The 18,981-nt window shown below is 37.8% G+C and overlaps 1 protein-coding gene across 7 annotated transcripts in view; it reads left to right on the top strand.

Moving 5' to 3' along the window:
• Window positions 1-18,981, top strand: part of lrrc56 (leucine rich repeat containing 56) — a 217,051-nt gene that overhangs the window by 107,286 nt on the left and 90,784 nt on the right. For all 7 annotated transcript variants that reach the window (XM_072592453.1, XM_072592452.1, XM_072592451.1 and 4 more), the window contains 2 exons: window positions 1,520-1,580; window positions 18,537-18,633. In XM_072592453.1, coding sequence (XP_072448554.1) covers window positions 1,520-1,580; window positions 18,537-18,633 — 158 coding nt within the window. The remainder of the gene's footprint in view (window positions 1-1,519; window positions 1,581-18,536; window positions 18,634-18,981) is intronic.

Below are 18,981 nucleotides of genomic sequence, written 5' to 3'. Positions count from 1 at the left end.
ATCCATTTCCACTCTTCCACCAGAGGACCATTTTCACAGGGTCAGATAATCAGTGTGGTAGCATTGTAGTCCTTTCAAGCAAAGCATCACTGCGTATTATTAGTCCCAAATTTTAATTCTTATTAAACATGAGACTCAAAACAACTGCAGCTCGTTTGAGTCCCTATGGGTTTCCTCTGTTCTACTACAAAGTAAAAATCAGATTTGTTACTTTTAAAATCTAAGATTGTACTGAATTTTGCCTGGTTAAAGAAGTATACATTCTTTACATTCCTGGGTGTAGTTCTGTTTTTGTTTTGTGAGTTTTCTTTACTCAGTATATTGGATCTCCATCCTGCATGTTGCATGCTAACGTGGTTACAATTTAGCACAGCACTAAATTCAAAACCTGAAAATTGCTACTGCAAGAAGGCAGGAGGTTAGTGCTCTGCTTTTAGGTTTTGCAGTGAGAAGAAATGTTCAGTCTAGTCACCTTGAAGTACTCGTGTGCAGCAATAGAACAACAGTGACAGAGGCCAAGTAAATGCCTTCAGAATCACAGTTGATCAATAAGCGTGGATGCTGTATAATTTAGCCTTTCATTTACTTCACTTGCTTTCCTTTTCCATCATGACCAAACTGAAAACATGTCTAGAATTGTATTGTGTTCAGGAAATCGTGGATGAAGTTGCAAATGTAATGGAGTGAAGAAGTCTTCTAGTATTGATATTACTGTACATGCTGTTATCACATTCACCACATTCCTCTGTTCATTGGCAGATAAAAAGCAATATCTATATCAAAACAAGAAAATTGCAGTACCAATACAAAGCTGAAAAGGGACGCAACTATAATTGCAAAACTTAATATCAAAAAAATTTATTTTAATATTCCTAGAGTAGGCAGTATTCAGGGAAAACATTATTGGAATTAAGACTGAAATTTGGTGTAAAATAGCTAAACATGTAAGGAAACTGGGCACATTAAGCGAGTGAAATAAAATAATTTCAGTTTGTGTTTTTCTAAATAAAATTCCTTTGCCATGTCTGAACTGAAGCAAAGTTTTTAGTTCTGATTCTGTCCTGCATCAGCAGTACAATTTTTAAAGTTTATTTTTGTTTTTTTATGTCATCTGTGAAAACTTATTTCTGGGGCTTTCACTTTGTTTAGAATAAAAACGTTTTATCCTTTTGTTTGAATTCTACATTTCATTCAGTGGTATAGTGGCAATACCATGTGAAAACTTGCATAAACTGCATAGTTTAGAAGACTGAGCTATGAGATCAGCATTCATAAGGAAATTGATCCCAAAGACTTTCTGAATACATTGTTTGTTATTGAAATTATATGCAAGCTCTATATGTATAACTGTGACTGATTTAATGAAGGCAAGAGAAGACCTTAGAAATAGCTCAGTTTATTAGCCAATGACCAAGCCATGTTGACATTCAAAGAATGCCATGGATTTTAAACTTGATTTCTTTTTATTTGGGCACATTTTTCTCATTAAAAATTAATACAAAATCTTTGTTTACTACAGGTACTCATTTGCCCAGTTTGGTTCAACTGAAGCTGAATAGCAGTTTCATCGCATCGGTAAGGTAAGTTATCAATCTTGCCATGAAGCAATGAAAATTCAAGCTACTCCATTTTGTGCCTCTGAATGAACCAAAACTAGCAGCAGACCTTATTCATGCTGACGTCTATAGTTAGCATATTTTCTCTGTCCCACCAGTTGACTTCCAGTTTGTTTGACTTGCACTATGAAGCATTCTTATTTACCATAGAAGTGAATGCATGTCTCTCACCTTTGATTTTCATATTTTGTGATCTTATCATTTTCTGTGCAGATTTACGAAATCTCAAGCTGGCATCAGACTAAAAGGCTATTGGGTCAATTTTTAATCATACCCTTCCACAATCCGAGCTCTACAATCTTCCCATTAGATTGTCCAGCTGTTTCTTAAATGAATCCAGTATTCATGCCTCAGCCCTGACAACCAGTCCAGCTGTTCAAGAGCCTTTGTGAAAATAAATATTTCCTGGCATCTGTTCATCTCTTGTAGTTGATACCCACTGACCTTCCCATAAAAGATGCATCGAAGCTTTGATTGTTAAAAGGCTTATGAAAGTCTACATACTCTATTTCTGATGGCTTTCCCTTGACACACCAATTTGAAATCTGGCTGCCTCAAATAAGTCTGAGGTTAACTGGAGAAAAATCATCCTTTTCTGAAACCATTAGGTTATTATCATCCAAATATTCTTTTCGATTTGTGTCTGATTATGGATTTTTTTCCATTGGCTTAATGGATCTGTGGTTACCATATTTGGCCCTGCTTAATGTACTTGTGTTTACTCTCTCTTGGGTTCTGTTTTTGCCAGGTTTGTGTCTGGTGCCAATCTTGAATTTGAGAACTACATTTCCTGTTGGGAAATGTCTGCTGGAACTGTTCCAATGTTCTCTGACTCCAACAAAATGGCCATAAGAACATTACACATGTGGTTCCTTGTTTTAAGTATACTAGAATGTGATTCATTTCTTTAAAAGCCTGTCAACCTATTTAGAATGTTGATTAGGATATTCTTGGATATTCTTCAACCAGTGCCATACAATCTTTCCTGCCCACCTGAACAGATGGATGGAATTGCCCTTTATTTGAAAGCACCTTCAAAAATGCAGCATTCCTTGGAACTGGAAGTATGTTAACAGTCTACTGTTTGTATCGTGTTGAAAATAAAAGCAATGTTCTCCCTGACTGCGGCTTTACTGTTGGAATGGTGAAAGAATGTTTTTGACATTACGTTTTGCATCTGTAGTTGTGCTTTTCAGCTTTGTATTGGTACTGTATTTTCTTGTTTTGATATAGATATTGTTCTTTTATCTGCCAATAAACAGAGAAATGTGGTGGATGAGAACATACAAACATACCCAGATCTTGTCTCCGGGCCTTAATTCAATCCCTTGCTCTTGCTAGTAGGTGAAAACAGACTTTTCTTTATGCCATTCTTCTCATTTTTCCTTTGTTTGTATTACCACTGATCAATTACTGGAAAACATGCTTCACTGATGAGGGAGACATCCACACGACTTTTTTTTTTCCTATTTCCTTTCTCTTCCTCCACCCCAGAACGGTCTGCTCAATATTGATCAAAAAACAACCCTGGGACAGATAAGTGAACCTCCAAGCTGTAGTCAAGAAGCAATGCTGATCAATATTCAAACAAACATGGACAAGGAAGTTATTACATCCAATGACCTATTAACTTGTAAGGAATGGAGAAGGAAAGTAACTTGTATTGGTTTGATCAATTCATTCACTATAATCTGATTTAATAATGTGCATTGTTTCACATCTATTTTGTTAGTTTGTAGTAGTTCTGTGCAATGTATCAAACACTTTGCCTGACATGGTCTAGACTAGTACCTCTGAGAGCTAGTTACTTGACCAATGTAACTTGCTGTCAGAAAACATCCACTTGTTGTGTTCATAATTTATGTTACAAGAAAAGAATTCTTAAAGTCTGAAATTCTATCTCAACTTATCTATGTTGGGTTTTTATTTTACCGTTTATTTAAGTTGAAATGCATTGGGGCATGTTCTTGATTAGATTAGATTAGATTAGATTCCCTACAGTGTGGGAACAGGCCATTTGGCCCAACAAGTCCATACTGACCCTTCAAAGAGTAACCCACTCAGACCCATTTCCCTCTGACTAATTCACCTAACACTCTGGGCAATTTAGCATGGCTAATTCACCTGACCTGCACATCTTTGGACTGTGGGAGGAAACCGGAGAAAGCCCACGCAGACATGGGGAGAATGTGCAAACACCACACAGGCAGTCACCCAAGACTGGAATTGAATCCAGGTCCCTGGTGTTATGAGGCAGCAGTGCTAACCACTGAGCCACCGTGCCAGTCTAGTTATATAAATTGTAGAACAATAAAAAACTCAACTGTAAACAGGGTTTTGAGTGAATAAATTCCGTTTCTTTTTGTAAAACAATTTTGAACTATCATTAATCTGCTTCTGTGCAGCTGGGAGGGTGGAATAATTGAGCTGTGAGGATCTGCAGGCCCCTCTGTGGATAATGCTCCATGCTGGCATCTAATGGTTCCGTTCAATAAAGGAAGGCCACATCTATCATATTTTTTTGTTCTGCTTTAATTCCCTTCACATGCACAAACCTTCTGCTCTCCACAATACATTTACCCTTCCTGTTAAACCACCACCACTGAAAGAAATGTGCTGGAAGTGGCCTTGTTTTAGACTGCACATTTGATTACTGCAGTTTGGAATATGGCTCAACAACTTTCTCTCCCTCTGCCTTTTTCTGTGTCTTTCTGTCTTTCCTACACTGACCTCACTGTACTTCATTTGTCTGTCCGTCTCCATTTTAAAAGTGCTGTTGTTTTGACTTTTTCTCCAAAATTTCAAAACAATGCAACAGCATATAAAACAATAATTGCTGCTCCTGGAATTTGATGAAATCATCTCCAATACCTAAAATACCTCAAAAAAGGAGCAGCTGTTACAACCAGAAAATTTTCCCATCCTTAATCTTGAATTACCCAGAATAATGGTAAGGTCCTAGGGAGTGTTGCTGAATAAAGAGACCTTGGAGTGCAGGTTTATAACTCCTTGAAAGTGGAGTCACAGGTAGATAGGTAAGTGAAGTAGGTGTTTGGTATGCTTTCCTTTATTGGCCAGAGTATTGAGTACAGGAGTTGGGAGGTTGTGTTGCGGCTGTACAAGACATTGGTTAGACTGTTGGAATTATTGCATGCAATTCTGGTCTCCTTCCTATCAGAAAGATGTTGTGAAACTTGAAAGACTTCGGAAAAGATTTGCAAGGATGTTGCCAGGGTTGGAGGATTTGAGCTACAGGGAGAGGTTGAATAGGCTGGGCTGTTTTCCCTGGAGCATCAGGGGCTGAGGGGTGATCTTATAGAGGTTTATAAAATCATGAGGGGCATGACTAGAATAAATTTCCCTGTGGTGTGGGGGTCCAGAACTAGAGGGCATAGATTTAGGGTGAGAGGGGAAAAAGATAAGAGACCTAAGGAACAACCTTTTCATGCAGAGGGTGCTACATGTATGGAATGAGCTGCCAGAGGAAGTGGTGAAGGCTGGTACAATTGCAACATTTAAGAGGCATCTGGATGGGTATATGAGTAGGAAGGGTTTGGAGGGAAATGGGCCAGGGGCTGGCAGGTGGGACTAGATTGGGTTGGGATATCTGGTCGGCATGGCCGAGTTAGACTGAAGGGTCTGTTTCCATGCTGTACATCTCTATGACTCTACAACTGACTAAACCCAATGAGGAGATGGTGACACAGTGTTGAAGTCACTAGACTAACAATTCAAAACCCCAAGCCAAGTCTGAGGGTGCACGTTTGCATCCTGCCATTGCAGATGGTGAAATTTGAATTCAACAAAAATCTGGAATAAAGACTTTACTTAATGGTGACAATTATTGGAAAAAACCATCTTTTAAGGAAGGAATCTGCCATCCTTCCATGGTCTGGCGTCGGCTCCAGACCCACAGCAAATACAGTTGACAGTTAACTACCCTCTGGCAATGAGGGATGAGCAATAACCGCTGGTCTATCAAATGATGCTTGTGTCCTGTGTTTAAATATAAAATAAAACAATTGAAATAAAATGTTTGTGTGAAAGATGGCTCTTGCAACATTCTGACTGGGAGTCTCTCCGACACATTCATACACAGACACACACACATGATCAAATATCTGCTTCAGCAATAGGGCTTCCTGTGTTTTTAAAGTGGGTTGAAGTATTACCCTTTTTGCCTTGTAAAAGCTAATGTTTTTGCATGCTGTGAGTGCTAACTGTCTGCCAGATTCTGCAGATTTTGTTTTACTACTTTGTTTGAATGAGTATGATGTTTTACTACCTTTTCAACATTTTTTTGCTATCTCAGAAGTTTAGCCCCTTGAGCAACACTATCATTTATAATTGATGACAATTGGCAGGTTCCTACAGATTGCAATTATCTTTTATATGGCTTTGTTGTAGGAGATATTTACATAAATGCATGATGTGTAATTTGAAGCAACTCATTTTGGGTTTAACAGTTTTCAAGTCTTTGCTCGTAATCTTCCATGGGTGTTGACAATCCAAGTAGGGCCAGTGTCTCCCCGTTTTATAATTACAGAAATATTTCAAACATTTTTCGAAGTGGCTTAGATATTAGTGTCTGATTATGATTTAACAAAACAAAATCTGATCAGACTTTATTTGATTCACTGTTTAGGAATTGGAAAATAACAAGCAGAGGCTCATTCTAAATTTTTTTTACTTTTAACCCTAATTAGACTATTTTAATAAGGATATTTAAACATAAATATATAATTTGTGAATTATAATGTCACCATAATAACAAATCATAGAAATTTACAGGACATAAGGAAGTCATTCAGCTGCTGTTGCCTTAGCTAGAAAACTTAAAAAAAACTAAACCAGCTATCTTGCTTTCTCTATGATTCTGTATCTTTCTCCATTTTAATATTTTTCCTGTGAATGTGATTGACATCCTTCCCTCCACATACATTATTGACATCAACAAATCAAATTTATTGGACATGGCATACCTTCATCTGATGCACCTTTTTCAGAAAGCTGAAGATGCCAGACAGGTTCTGCCACAAGTGCTGCATATGAAATTCTATTACAGTTATTGTTGTGGAGTTGTTGAATTTTTAGTATTGATGCCTATTGCTAAACTCTTTTAGCGACCAATCACCATGGTGCATGAAGACCTACAGTCAATGTTGCCATTTCCCTCTGTCATGGCAAGTGTCTCCCAGTGTGAGAATTGATGTTTAGGATTTTCCTATTTCATCAGCAAATATCCCTGAAAAGGGACAATGGATTTTAGTCCAATCTAATAATGATCCTGGAACAAACTACTGTCTGCTTTCTCTCTCCACAGATGCTGTCATACCTACTGAATTTCTCTAACACATTGTGTTTTTATACAATACCAATCCACCTCGATCTGCTATTATTTTCAGAACTAGGTCCTGGTCTACAGTTAGTTATAGTAATGGCACTACCACCTCCTCTAATCAACCTGCATTCTCATTCAGAAACACAGAGTAATATAGCACTGAAAAAGACCATTCCACGGCCCATTGCATCTTTGTTATTTCTTTGGTTGAGTTATCCATTTATCTATTGAACTTCAGCTGATGTTTAACCAGGGTTTCAAAGACATTTTGTACTCCAATTTCTCAGAAATTAATACCAAAAATCTCACTTGTTTTCATTAACTGTCTTCTCAGCTTGTGTCTTCTTCAAAGCTTGGGACACTTCTCTCGCTCTCTGTTCCTGTGCCCTTTTAAAATGATATTATTTCATCATCATGACAGTCCTAATTCTTAATATTTCTGTTAAATTGTATCTGATATGCATCCATTTTACTAGTCTGCCTACGTCCTCATGAAATCCATTACCGTCTTCATTATTCAGTACATTTCTGAGCTCAGAGTCCTCTGAAAACTCTGAAATTATGCCTTGTGTAAAGTCCAAGTCACAGAATATAATAAAGAAAGGATGTCCCATCACTGAATGCTGAGGAACATCACTGAGTACTTAACCCCAGTTTGAAAACCAACACTCTGATTTGTCTGTAAGCTACTGTCCCTTTACTTCTGTTGGCTTTAATTTTGCTAATGAACCAATTATGTAGTACTTCATTAAACGTGTTTTGTAAGTCTACATACAAACAGCATCACCTGAACTGACCTTATCTGTTACTTCATCAACAAACTTGGTCATGTTGGTCAAACATAACTTCTCTTTAACAAAACTGTTCTAACCTGATTTTCCAAGTGCTAGTTAATTTTGTTCTGGATTATTATCTCAAAAAGGTTTATTTACAAACAACAATAGGAACCAATGTTTGTAAGTGTCGACACCATTTGCTTATAATATTTCAAATATAACTTTAGATATAGAAGATAGAATTGCTTAGGGATGGGAAATCTAACTTTTCTTTAACTATACTTAGAATTTGTGCCAATAAAAACACTTTACTAGTTTAGTTTATGTAATCTGTTAGCTTTTTATCATGCATCCTTTTAGTTTTCATAATTTCTCTATAAACTTCATTTAAGTTTCTGAACTCCATTCTCATCGTATGTTTTAAGTTTGCATTTGAATTTAGTTTTAATGCAACCCCTTGGAAAATCCTTGAGTTCTAACCTTGAGTTTGAATTCTTTATAAAATTAATATAACCACTGTACATCCATGTTAGCTTTTCTATCTCTCCTGGAAAAGTGATAAGTGAGCATGTTATGTTCCCTGGTCTGTCTGATAGTTTGTAGCTATTGTATCACATCTTTCCAAAGTTATTAATACTTCAAATTTAAAACATTGCAAAAATAATATGATGCCCTTCTAAACAAGCTTCTGATATTTGACACACTGAGGAGTCTCCTCAGAAATAGTGCAAGCAGCTGGTAACTAGCTGTTTCTGACATGTTTCTGGGAATTCTTCTGGACTAGTTCTTTTCTCAAATGCTGTTTATTGCCTCTGTACCATGTAACCTCAGACTATATTGATTATCATCTGAATTATCACCAGCCAATGACCTTAGTCCTGTCTTTATGCCACACTTGAACATAGAATTAAGCTGTGACTTCCCTTCAGTGCAGTACTGTGTGAGGTACCTTCTTTGGAATTAGAGGTGCAAACCATTGGCTCCCATCTGCTTTTCCATGTGGGCATAAAAGATTCCATGGCTTTGACAAATTTAACCTGGTGTACTGGCCAGCAATTATTCCTCAAACAAATTATGCAGTCATTTAATTGATTACTGTTTATGGGACCTTGCTATCCTCTATTGACTGCTACATTTTAACATGCTGACAGTTAACATTTCAGAAGTGTTTAATTGAGTGCACGTCCAGTGAGCCTGACGTCGGTGGTGGGCAAGTTGTTGGAGGAAATCCTGAGGGATAGGATGTACATGTATTTGGAAAGGCAAGGATTGATTAAGGATAGTCAATATGGCTTTGTGCGTGGGAAATCATGTCTCCCAAACTTGATCAAGCTTTTTTGAAGAAGTAACAAAGAGGATTGATGAGGGCAGAACGGTGGATGTGATCTATATGGACTTCAGTAATGCGTTCGACAAGGTTCCCCATGGGAGACTGATTAGCAAGGTTAGATCTCATGGAATACAGGGAGAACTAGCCATTTGGATACAGAACTGGCTCAAAGGTAGAAGACAGAAGGTGTTGGTGGTGGGTTGTTTTTCAGACTGGAGGCCTGTGACCAGTGGAGTGCCACAAGGATTGGTGCTGGGTCCACTACTTTTCATCATTGATATAAATGATTTGTATGTGAGCGTAAGAGGTATAGTTAGTAAGTTTGCAGATGACACCAAAATTGGAGGTGTAGTGGACAGCGAAGAAGATTACAACAGGATCAGATGGGCCAATGCGCTGAGAAGTGCAGGTGGAGTTTAATTTAAATAAATATGAGGTGCTGCATTTTAGGAAAGCAAATCTTAGCAGGGCTTATAGACTTAATGGTAAGGTCCTAGGGAGTCTTGCTGAACAAAGAGACCTTGGAGTGCAGGTTTATAGCTCCTTGAAAGTGGAATCACAGGCAGATAGGATAGTGAAGAAGGCTTTGGTATGCTTTCCTTTACTGGTCAGAGTATTGAATACAGGAGTTGGGAGGTCATGTTGTGACTGTGCAGGACATTGGTTAGGCCACTGTTGGAATATTGCGTGCAATTCTAGTCTCCTTCCTATTGGAAAGATGTTGTGAAACTTGAAAGGATTCAGAAAAGATTTACAAAGATGTTTCCAGGGTTGGAGGAATTGAGCTTTAGGGAGAGGTTGAATAGGCTAGGAGCATTGGAGGCTGAGGGGTGACCTTATAGAGGTTTATAAAGTCATGAGGGGCATGGATAGCATAAATAGGCAGGCTTTTCCCTGGGGTGTGGGGGTCCAGAATTAGAGGGCATAGTTTTAGGGTGAGAAGGGAAAGATATAAAAGAGACCCAAGGGGCAATGTTTTCAAACAGAAGGTGGTACTTGTACGGAATGAGCTGCCAGAGGAAGTGGTGGAGACTAGTACAATTCCAACGTTTAAAAGGCATCTGGATGGCTATTTGAATAGGAAGGGTTTGGAGGGATATCAGCCAGGTGCTGGCAGGTGGGACTAGATTGGGTTGGGATATCTGGTCGGCATGGACGAGTTGGACCAAAGGGTCTGTTTCGGTGCTATACATCTCTATGACTATAACTCTAAGTCCCTTGAGGCATTTTGAGGCTGTGCAAAGCATTATGTAAATGCATGTCTTTTTTAGAAAATTGAGATAAACTTTCACTGTTTCAGGACACCACTCTCTATCATTTTAAAATAAACGTAAGTCCTGCTGTGTGCTGCTGGTTCATGGTTAAATATATTGCCATAATATAACTGGACAGAATACCCTAATAATCATGCTCTTCCACATGCTATTACAAAATGTATAAATTTAAAAAGTCTCTGCGGCCACCATAGTTAAAACCTTACCTGACTGATGGCTACTCACGACAAAAGTAATTCACAGCAGGGTTCTTTATTTACAGAAAATAGCTCTTCTTTTTATCAAAACACACTTGACTTTGACAGAAGATAGAGGAAGAAAAGATTGCTAATCTACTATTATGCAATTCAAGCTATACCCATTCCAAAACCCCAAATCCACATACTCTGTGTGTGTGTGTGTCTCTCTCTCTCTCTCTCTCTCTCTCTCTCTCTCTCTCTCTCTCTCTCTCTTCCTGTGTGTCTCTCAGTGTAACAGACAGTGTAACACACATATCATAGTGATACACAGCACAGAAACAGACCCTTTTGGTCCAAGTCGTTCATGCCGAACAGACATCCTAGATTAATCCAGCCCCTTTGGCAGCACTTGGCCCTTCTCCCTTTAAACCTTTCCAAATCATATACCCATCCAAATGACTTTATTCTTTTTTCACTGATACTATAAGGTAAACAAAATTGTAATGCAAAGCTCAAAAAAATGCAGCATGTTGTTTCAGATTGGAAAACTCCCCTGTCATTTCAGTTTTGGTTGCACAACTTCTATTTCAGTTTATAGTCTTTAATAAAACCAGTTTCTTACAGGGTGCAATGGATTGTTAATGTGCGGTAGTAGAAGAATCATTCATTATCTGCTGCTCCATACATAAACGATTACACAGGCATGTATGATTTGGAGATGCTGATGTTGGACTGGGGTGTACAAAGTTAAAAATCACACAACAGGTTATAGTCGAACAGGTTTAATTGGAAGCACTAGCTTTCGGAGAGCTGCTCCTTCATCAGGTGGTTCACCTGATGAAGGGATAGCACTGCAAAAACTAGTGCTTCCAATTAAACCTGTTGGGCTATAACTGGTGTTGTGTGATTTTTAACTTTGTACAGGCTTGTATAGATGTAATGCACAAAAAATCATCCTGAATGTAAATTTTTTTCTGTGATTAAGTGGCAGTTCAGTTGAGCCACTCATAATACACTGCAATAGTAACTATACTTCAAGAGCGCTTCATTGTCTTTAAAGTATTTGGGGAGTCCTGAGATCATGAAACACGTGTCATAAAGGGACGTGATTTTACCTCCTGTCGTTGCACTGGGCAAAGAAGAGTGAATTGTTCTGATTCTCCTCTGACCTGATATGCTCCGTGAGGTTGTTTTCTCCCCACATTTAAGTCATTGCCAACTGGTGTTATCAAATTTTACTTAAGTACAGTAGCAGTATATTCAGCTATATAAGTACAGTGTGAGCAATAGAATAGCGTTCAATTGTCACCTTCACCAGAGTGCACAAACCGGCCAGAATACATAGCTAAATGGAATTCTGAGTACAACATCTCTCCTTTGTCAATTGTATTTCCACCCAAATGCTCCAGCAACAAATCTGAGCTGAGTAGATACAATTATACTGTCCTTATCCTGAGAACCTTGGAAATCGTGCAGCATTGTGTGTGAAAATTAGCAAATATGTGGCAGCATTCATCAATGAGATGGTGACATCAGCTATCTTGAGAGATCCTCCACAATGTGTGTGGGACTGCAGCTGCTTCCCAGGTGCCACCTAACCCAAAGTGAACATAATATCAAAGTATGAGAATGACAGGTAAAAACTAACGAGTCCATCAAACGTGCCCAAATTCAGTGAAACCTAGAGCTGCGAATCAAGGCAATTCACTCAAGCACTTAGGGAGTGGACGGTGAGAAAACAGCAAAGAGAATGATCCAATATTTGTGGTTCAAAGATTTCTAGATGCATTGGGTGTTAATAACCGCAGTGCATTAATTTTGCTGTTGTTCTCTGAGCAAATTCTGACATTTTTCAGTGGTAATCAATGCACTTAAAATTCCACAGTGGATTTCTAGTGTTACATGATATAAAATCATAAGACAAAGAATATGTCTGCACTTAAGGTTGTGGTTGCATTCCTGAAAATCATGACAACATTTAGTGAAACATTGGTTTTACCATCTTGCTGCTTTCTTCTGGAAGTTCCTATTTATGATCCAGATTGAGCCTGAAGCTGGAACTCCGATATTGTGGAAGTCCTAATTTTGGTGGTTCAAAAGTGCTGCAACCTTTACAAACCACGTTTGTTTTAAAAGCCATGTCCTATTCTCTTCTTTCCTCTCAAACTCTTGCTCATAGCAAAGATTTGAGAAAATAGTAGCAAGGCAAGGCCATCTTTGAAACTGAAGGGGAAGAGGCCACAACCCAGAGGTCAGGAGCATGGAAGAAGCCTTAACGAAGAAGTCTGGAGTACGTGAAGTGTCAATTGGCTCAATTAGCAAACACTATTAACAGGAATTCCATTATGTTCAATGAATTGCAGGCATCATTAACTTGGTGGTTGTTTTGCTTTAACAATGATAAACAGGACATTTTTAAAGGAGAACTTAAGGATTGAGGCCGTAACTCCACTTCCTCGCCTGCCAAATCTTCAGCTCCCTTCTCCGTCAAAAGTTTGTTATTCAGCCTTGAATGTACTCACTATTCTAGGCTCCACTGCTTTTGTTTTAAGATGGAAAAGGTAATATCCTATTGTAAGTAAGAAATACTCAGTATTCATTCTGGGATAGAGATGGTTTCAGCAAGGATATATTTGTGTTCTATTCTGAACAGACTTGAGAAGGTACAGTTGAGCTGTTTGTTAGTGCTCTCATTATGGCATTATGTAATGCCTAGGATCATTTACTGCCTTGAACACAGTTTTGTGCAGAATGCTCTCTGCATGAAAACCATGCTTGATATTGAAAAAGATAATGGCAACTGTTTCATTTGTCAGTGTTGGCATCTGTAACAGAACATGAAAAATAATAGATCTTAAATTGGACAGCTTTCTTCCACAAACATTCAAAAATGAGTTGCTTGGATACCTTCATAATTTTGCATAATGTGTGAGGAAAGAATGAATTTTCAGCAGTGTGAAATGCAAATTAGCCTGTAGTTTTGGATAACTTAATATTCCAAGTTAGTGGTGGCTTTCTTTGGAAAGTAGGTTATTGTGTGGAATCAAATTTATACTATGCTTTTTGATTGCCCACCTTGTGTTATGGTCAGGACAACTGTAAAATATGAAGTATCAATTTTCAATTTGCATCACCTAATTTTAATACCTGAAAAATTAGTGGACTAAAGTATTTTAAAGGACAAGCACTGACCTAAAATGGCTGAGGGGTCATCTGACTACAGTTTGAGGCAAGTTCAGGAACCAATTTGAAATAGATTCATAGGTATTTATAGCACAGAAGGAAATCATTCAGCCCATCATGCCTGTGTCACTCTTTAAAGGTCTGACTACACTAATCCCATTTTCAGGCTTTTGACCTGAGCCCTGAAGACTGTGGCAACAATATCTAAATCGTATTTAAATTTTAAGACAGATTCTGACTCAACTACCCCTTTAGGGCTCCCAGTACCCTCTGAGTGGATAGATTTCTCTTCAACTCTCCCCACAGCCTCCTACCTTAATCCTGTGCCTGATGGTTATTGACCCCTTAACTAATAGAAGACTGATCCAATAATTGGCATGGTGGCTCAGTGGTTAGCACTGCTGCCCCTGTCAGGGACCTGGGTTTGATTCCACCCTTGGGCGATTGTCTGTGTGGAGTTTGTGCATTCTCCCTGCGTCTGCGTGGGTTTCCTCCAGGTGCTCTGGCTTCCTCATCCAGACCAAAACATGCAGGTTAGTGGAACAGCCATGCTAAATTGCCCATAATGTGCAGGGATGTACAGACTAGGTGGATTAGCCATGGGATTTGCAGTATTACAGGGATAGGATAGGGGAGTGGGTCTGGTTGGTATGTTCTGTGGAAGGTTGGTGTGGGCTTGATGGGCCGAGTTGACTACTTCCACACTGTAGGAATTTTATGATTCTATAATCCTCATGTCCACCTTCTTGCCATTTTCCCATAACCCTTGATTCCCTTACTTGTTAAAAATCTGTTTGTGTCAGCTTTGATCTCTACATTTAAGTCCAAATCATTAGGATACACCACAAACAGCAAGGGCCCAAATACCAATCCCTGGAAACAGACTTCCACTCATAGAAACATCCCTCTACCATTATATTCTGCTTCCTACCTCTCAGCCAATTTTGGATCCAAAGTGCCACTTTGCCTTGGGTTGCATGGAGTTCTTGATAAGTTTACCATGAGGGACCTCCTCAAAAGCATGGCTAAAGTCCATATAGACCATACCAAATGCATTACCCTCATCAACATTCCTCATTACTTCCTCAAACATTTTGATCAAATTTGTCAGACTTTGCTTTCTTTCAACAAATCCATGCTTGACGATCCATGTCTCATCAAATGCAGATATATTCTTTCTCTCAGAATTGTTTCTAATACCCCCCACTGACAGGACTGGACTGTACTGTAATTTCCTGATCTATCCCTTCCTTTTTTTAATAATAGGACAATGGCAGCAGTACTCTGACATCTCGCTTGTGCCCAGAGAGGTTATAGAAATTACTGCCAATGTGTCTAATTTCTCCTTCCTTGCCTCCCTTAACACCATTTCCAGGCCTACAGAATTATGCATTTTTAGGGCTGTTAACCCGAGTAGTTCATCCTCTCTCTGTTTATTTCTCCTAATGTTTTACAGTCCTCCACTCTGATGTCTGTATGTGCACCATCATTTTCTATTGAGAAGAGCAATGCAAAGTAATCACTGAAGACTGTGCCCCCATATTCTGTTTCAACACAAATACATTGCCTCAGTGGTCCCAAGCAGGCCCTACTCTTTCTCTAGTTATTCTGTTGCTCTTTATATATTTAAAGAAAACCCTTTGAGTTTTCCTTTATTCTATCCATCAATACTTTCTCATGTACTCTTTGCTTTCCAAATTTCTTTTTTTAAGATCTCGCTGCACTTTTTATACTCCTCTAAGGCCTCTGCCACTTTGAACCCTTTGTATCTGCTATAAACACCTCTTATTTTTAAATCCTAAAAGGTTCTCTGGTCTTGATTCCACCCTTTGTCTTTACCAGAACATATTTACCATATTCTCTTGCTATTGTTTTTATTCCTTGATTTTCTGTCACTGCTCTGACACTGTTTATTTGCAACTAGCTGCTCCTAGGCCGTTGTGCTGAATAATATCTAAGTACAATTAACATTTCTCCAGTTTAGAATTTTTATTTTAGCCCATTCCAATCCTGTTCCATAACAATTCTAAACTTAAATGAGTTATGGTCACTATCTGCAAAATGCTCTTTACTAATATACCTTCCACCTATCCTAGCTCATTTCCAAATGTCATGTCCAGAACTTTTCCTTCACTTGTTGAGTTTTCAATATATTGGCTTTAAAAAAAAGGACGTGAGTGCATTGAAATGACCATTTTATCTGATGATATTAAAACCATTGAACTGAGCCAGGGTCAATAAACTAGCATCTCCTATTTCAGTGTGATAGGTGCCAAACATTGTACTTGAAAAGTTGCCTGTGGCATAATTGGAAAATGCAATGAAGCCAAATTTGGGAGTATATAAATTAATCCTATTACATACAGAGCGAGAAAAATAAATGAAAATTGGCAACAGTAAGGACTGGAAATCTCTGTCTCTCTATTTCCTCCTCATCTCAAATGGTGCCCAGTGGAAAAAACAACCAATTACTGAAACTCGAATATTCACAAATTTTGTGACAGCTCTTGCCAGTTAAGTAACCAGTCTCAACTGATACCACTCACCAGTTAAATAACAGGTCTTAAATCAAAATCCAACGCCTCAAAGACTCCAAGGACTTTTAAACTATGTAATCTTTATTCTTGTCTGTATCATATTCTCTCCTTTTTAAACTTTGGAATTGTATTTGTGTGTGCTTTTGGTATTGAATTTTATTAATTTTCTTGATGTCAGTAAATAATAAAATTCCTTTTTTACACTTGAGCGAAACCTTGAAATTGGTTCCTTTTATCACTCCCCTACTCCTTCAGCATTGCTCTGCAAATTGTACGCCTTCAAGTATTTATTCAGCACGGCTTAAAAGTTACTATGAATATTCCTAGTACTGTCATTTCAGAGAATGCATTTCAGGCGAATAACAGTGTTAATAATTGTTTCTATATATTTATCTGGAAGACCTTGATAATAAATGCAATGCCTCACACCAATATGCCACTTTATGGTATTTAATTACTTTGATTCAGAACCTTTTTAAAATAGTAATATTTTGTGACTTTATCATTCTTGTGCAGTAGCATCCTACTACGAGAATGTCATTGATATTTTGTGCCCTTGAAAATAATGCATTCTACTTATGCCTCTCAGACTACCAGAGAGCCATAGAAAATATAACTTTTAGGTGACAGTGAAAGTATTTTACGTAGAATATTTGCAGCATTGAGTATTTCTCTGTTTCTTCATTATTTTGCTTAATAGCCTTTTGCAAAATTTTGAATATCTATTTCAGCTAGGTTATCAATGGCCACTTGACTAAAGCTAAATTCCTTCTATTTGACTCCCCTGACGTGTGCATTAAACTAGGACAGAAATTTCAGAAGTTTATAGTTACCTGCTTTCCAGAGTCAACAACTACACATTTTGATCAAATGTTTACTTCCATTTTAAATGTTCATATTGATAGTTTCAATATAATATTCACGTGTGACAAAAATTCATGACAGCAAGAGGTGATTCAGATACAAAGCTCTCCATTTTTTGTTTCACTGACCATGTCACTGATTTTCTTTCTTAAACTTTTATCTTTCTATGTCATTGTCAAATATAATGATAACTGGAGTTGTCTATGCCTGTGACAGCAGTTCAATAAAATCATTGCCATGATATGTTTTGTAGACCTCCATTCACTGAGAGTAAGTTTCTCCTCACCCATGGGATTTTGAGAACTTTTAAAAATTGTCTCCCACAGTTTCTAACATAATTTTAATGAATTGCAACCTTTTTACTTCTGGCTGTATCTTGCTGTTGTCCATGCAATGTTGGAATTGTCTAAAGAGATTTACAATGTTGACAGCACTCTCTATTAATGAATGATATTCTGGTGTCCTTCTGTGCATTGTTTGTGAATTGAGAGGAAAGAAGAGAGCAAGTTTTTGTTTCTCTTTTGGCTGTGCTTCTGGATGGTGTACATCAAAGCATCAGTGCAAATTCTCAAAATCAATACTAAAATCATGGGTGCTTCAGTCTTTAATTTCATACTATATTTGAATGGTACTGCTGGGCTCAGCTAGCTTTTATTATCCTCATACTGTACTTCAGCTGTCTTCTGAGATGAGCTATTAATTTCAAGAGGTTATAGATTCAAACCTCTTTCCAGAAATTACAAAAACTACAATGACATTTCAGTGTACTACAGAGGGAATGCTGTATCATCAGAATTACTATATTTAAACTGAAATCCCCAAGTATCTGATTCAGGTAAAGTTGAACAATTCCATTATACCATATAAAGAGCAGTAAATTAGCTTGGCATCCTGCTTTCTCCTTACCCCTCCACTATCGCTACCAAAGCGGGATCATTTGTTGGTTTGCTGCTGTGGAATTTTGCTTTGTGCAAGTTGGCTGACATGTTTACCTGTGGGACAGCAATAACGTTTGCATTTTTCCACCTCTTTCTTTCCATATTGAACTCATTTCAAGTTATTTATTTCACAAGCTTTTGTTAAAACTGAGGTTCTTTCTTTGAGCTTGATATCTATTTGTGAAATGCATTTGTATTAAAGAAGTTGTAGAGGTGAAAATTGTTGTTGTTGGCATTTCAAGTATATTGGCTGTGAAGAACTTGGGTTCACATGAAGGTGTAACAGATTCTATATAAATTTCCATTTCTTAGTTCTTTATTGAGCTAGAGTAAAGTAATACTTCGGTATGAACTCTTGGATTGTTTCCAATAATTACTTCAACAGAACGTATTCTGCAACTTTTCTACAAGTTATGAAAATAATATTTAAGATTCAACAGCTTGGAAATTGCCTGGTAGAAATAATTGCCTTTTAATTTTCTCCAATTGAATGTCCAGGGACCTTGGGACATCATTAACAAAACTGCAGGTGCTCTGGATGGCTCGCTGTGGCCTTAAAGACTTGGATGGAATTCCTTCCTTCAGTTCATTAAAGGTAATTGATTTATGAAGTGAATCTTAAGCCTATAATCATGGGAGCAATATGACATTGAGGCTTTAATTAATCAAGACCACAGATTAATTCAGTCTAGTTGTAAGATAAGTAAATTAAGGGTTTTGCGCAATGAAGATATATTATTTTGGATTGTACTCTCTTAAAAATCAGATTTGATTAATAAAATTCCGGTTGTGCAGCAGCTGATCAAGCTTACTTTTGTAACTCACCATTTGTTTGCTGAGACAATAGTAAAGTTATTCTACTGTTTGCTTTCTTCCCATAACTGTATATCAATTCTAATCTACTGTCATGCACTGTTCTATATCCAGCCTAAACTAATCCTAC

This window comes from Chiloscyllium punctatum, chromosome 22 (genome assembly GCF_047496795.1).
Source record: "Chiloscyllium punctatum isolate Juve2018m chromosome 22, sChiPun1.3, whole genome shotgun sequence".
Taxonomy (NCBI): domain Eukaryota; kingdom Metazoa; phylum Chordata; class Chondrichthyes; order Orectolobiformes; family Hemiscylliidae; genus Chiloscyllium; species Chiloscyllium punctatum.
This window is presented reverse-complemented; position numbering and strand designations above follow the sequence as displayed.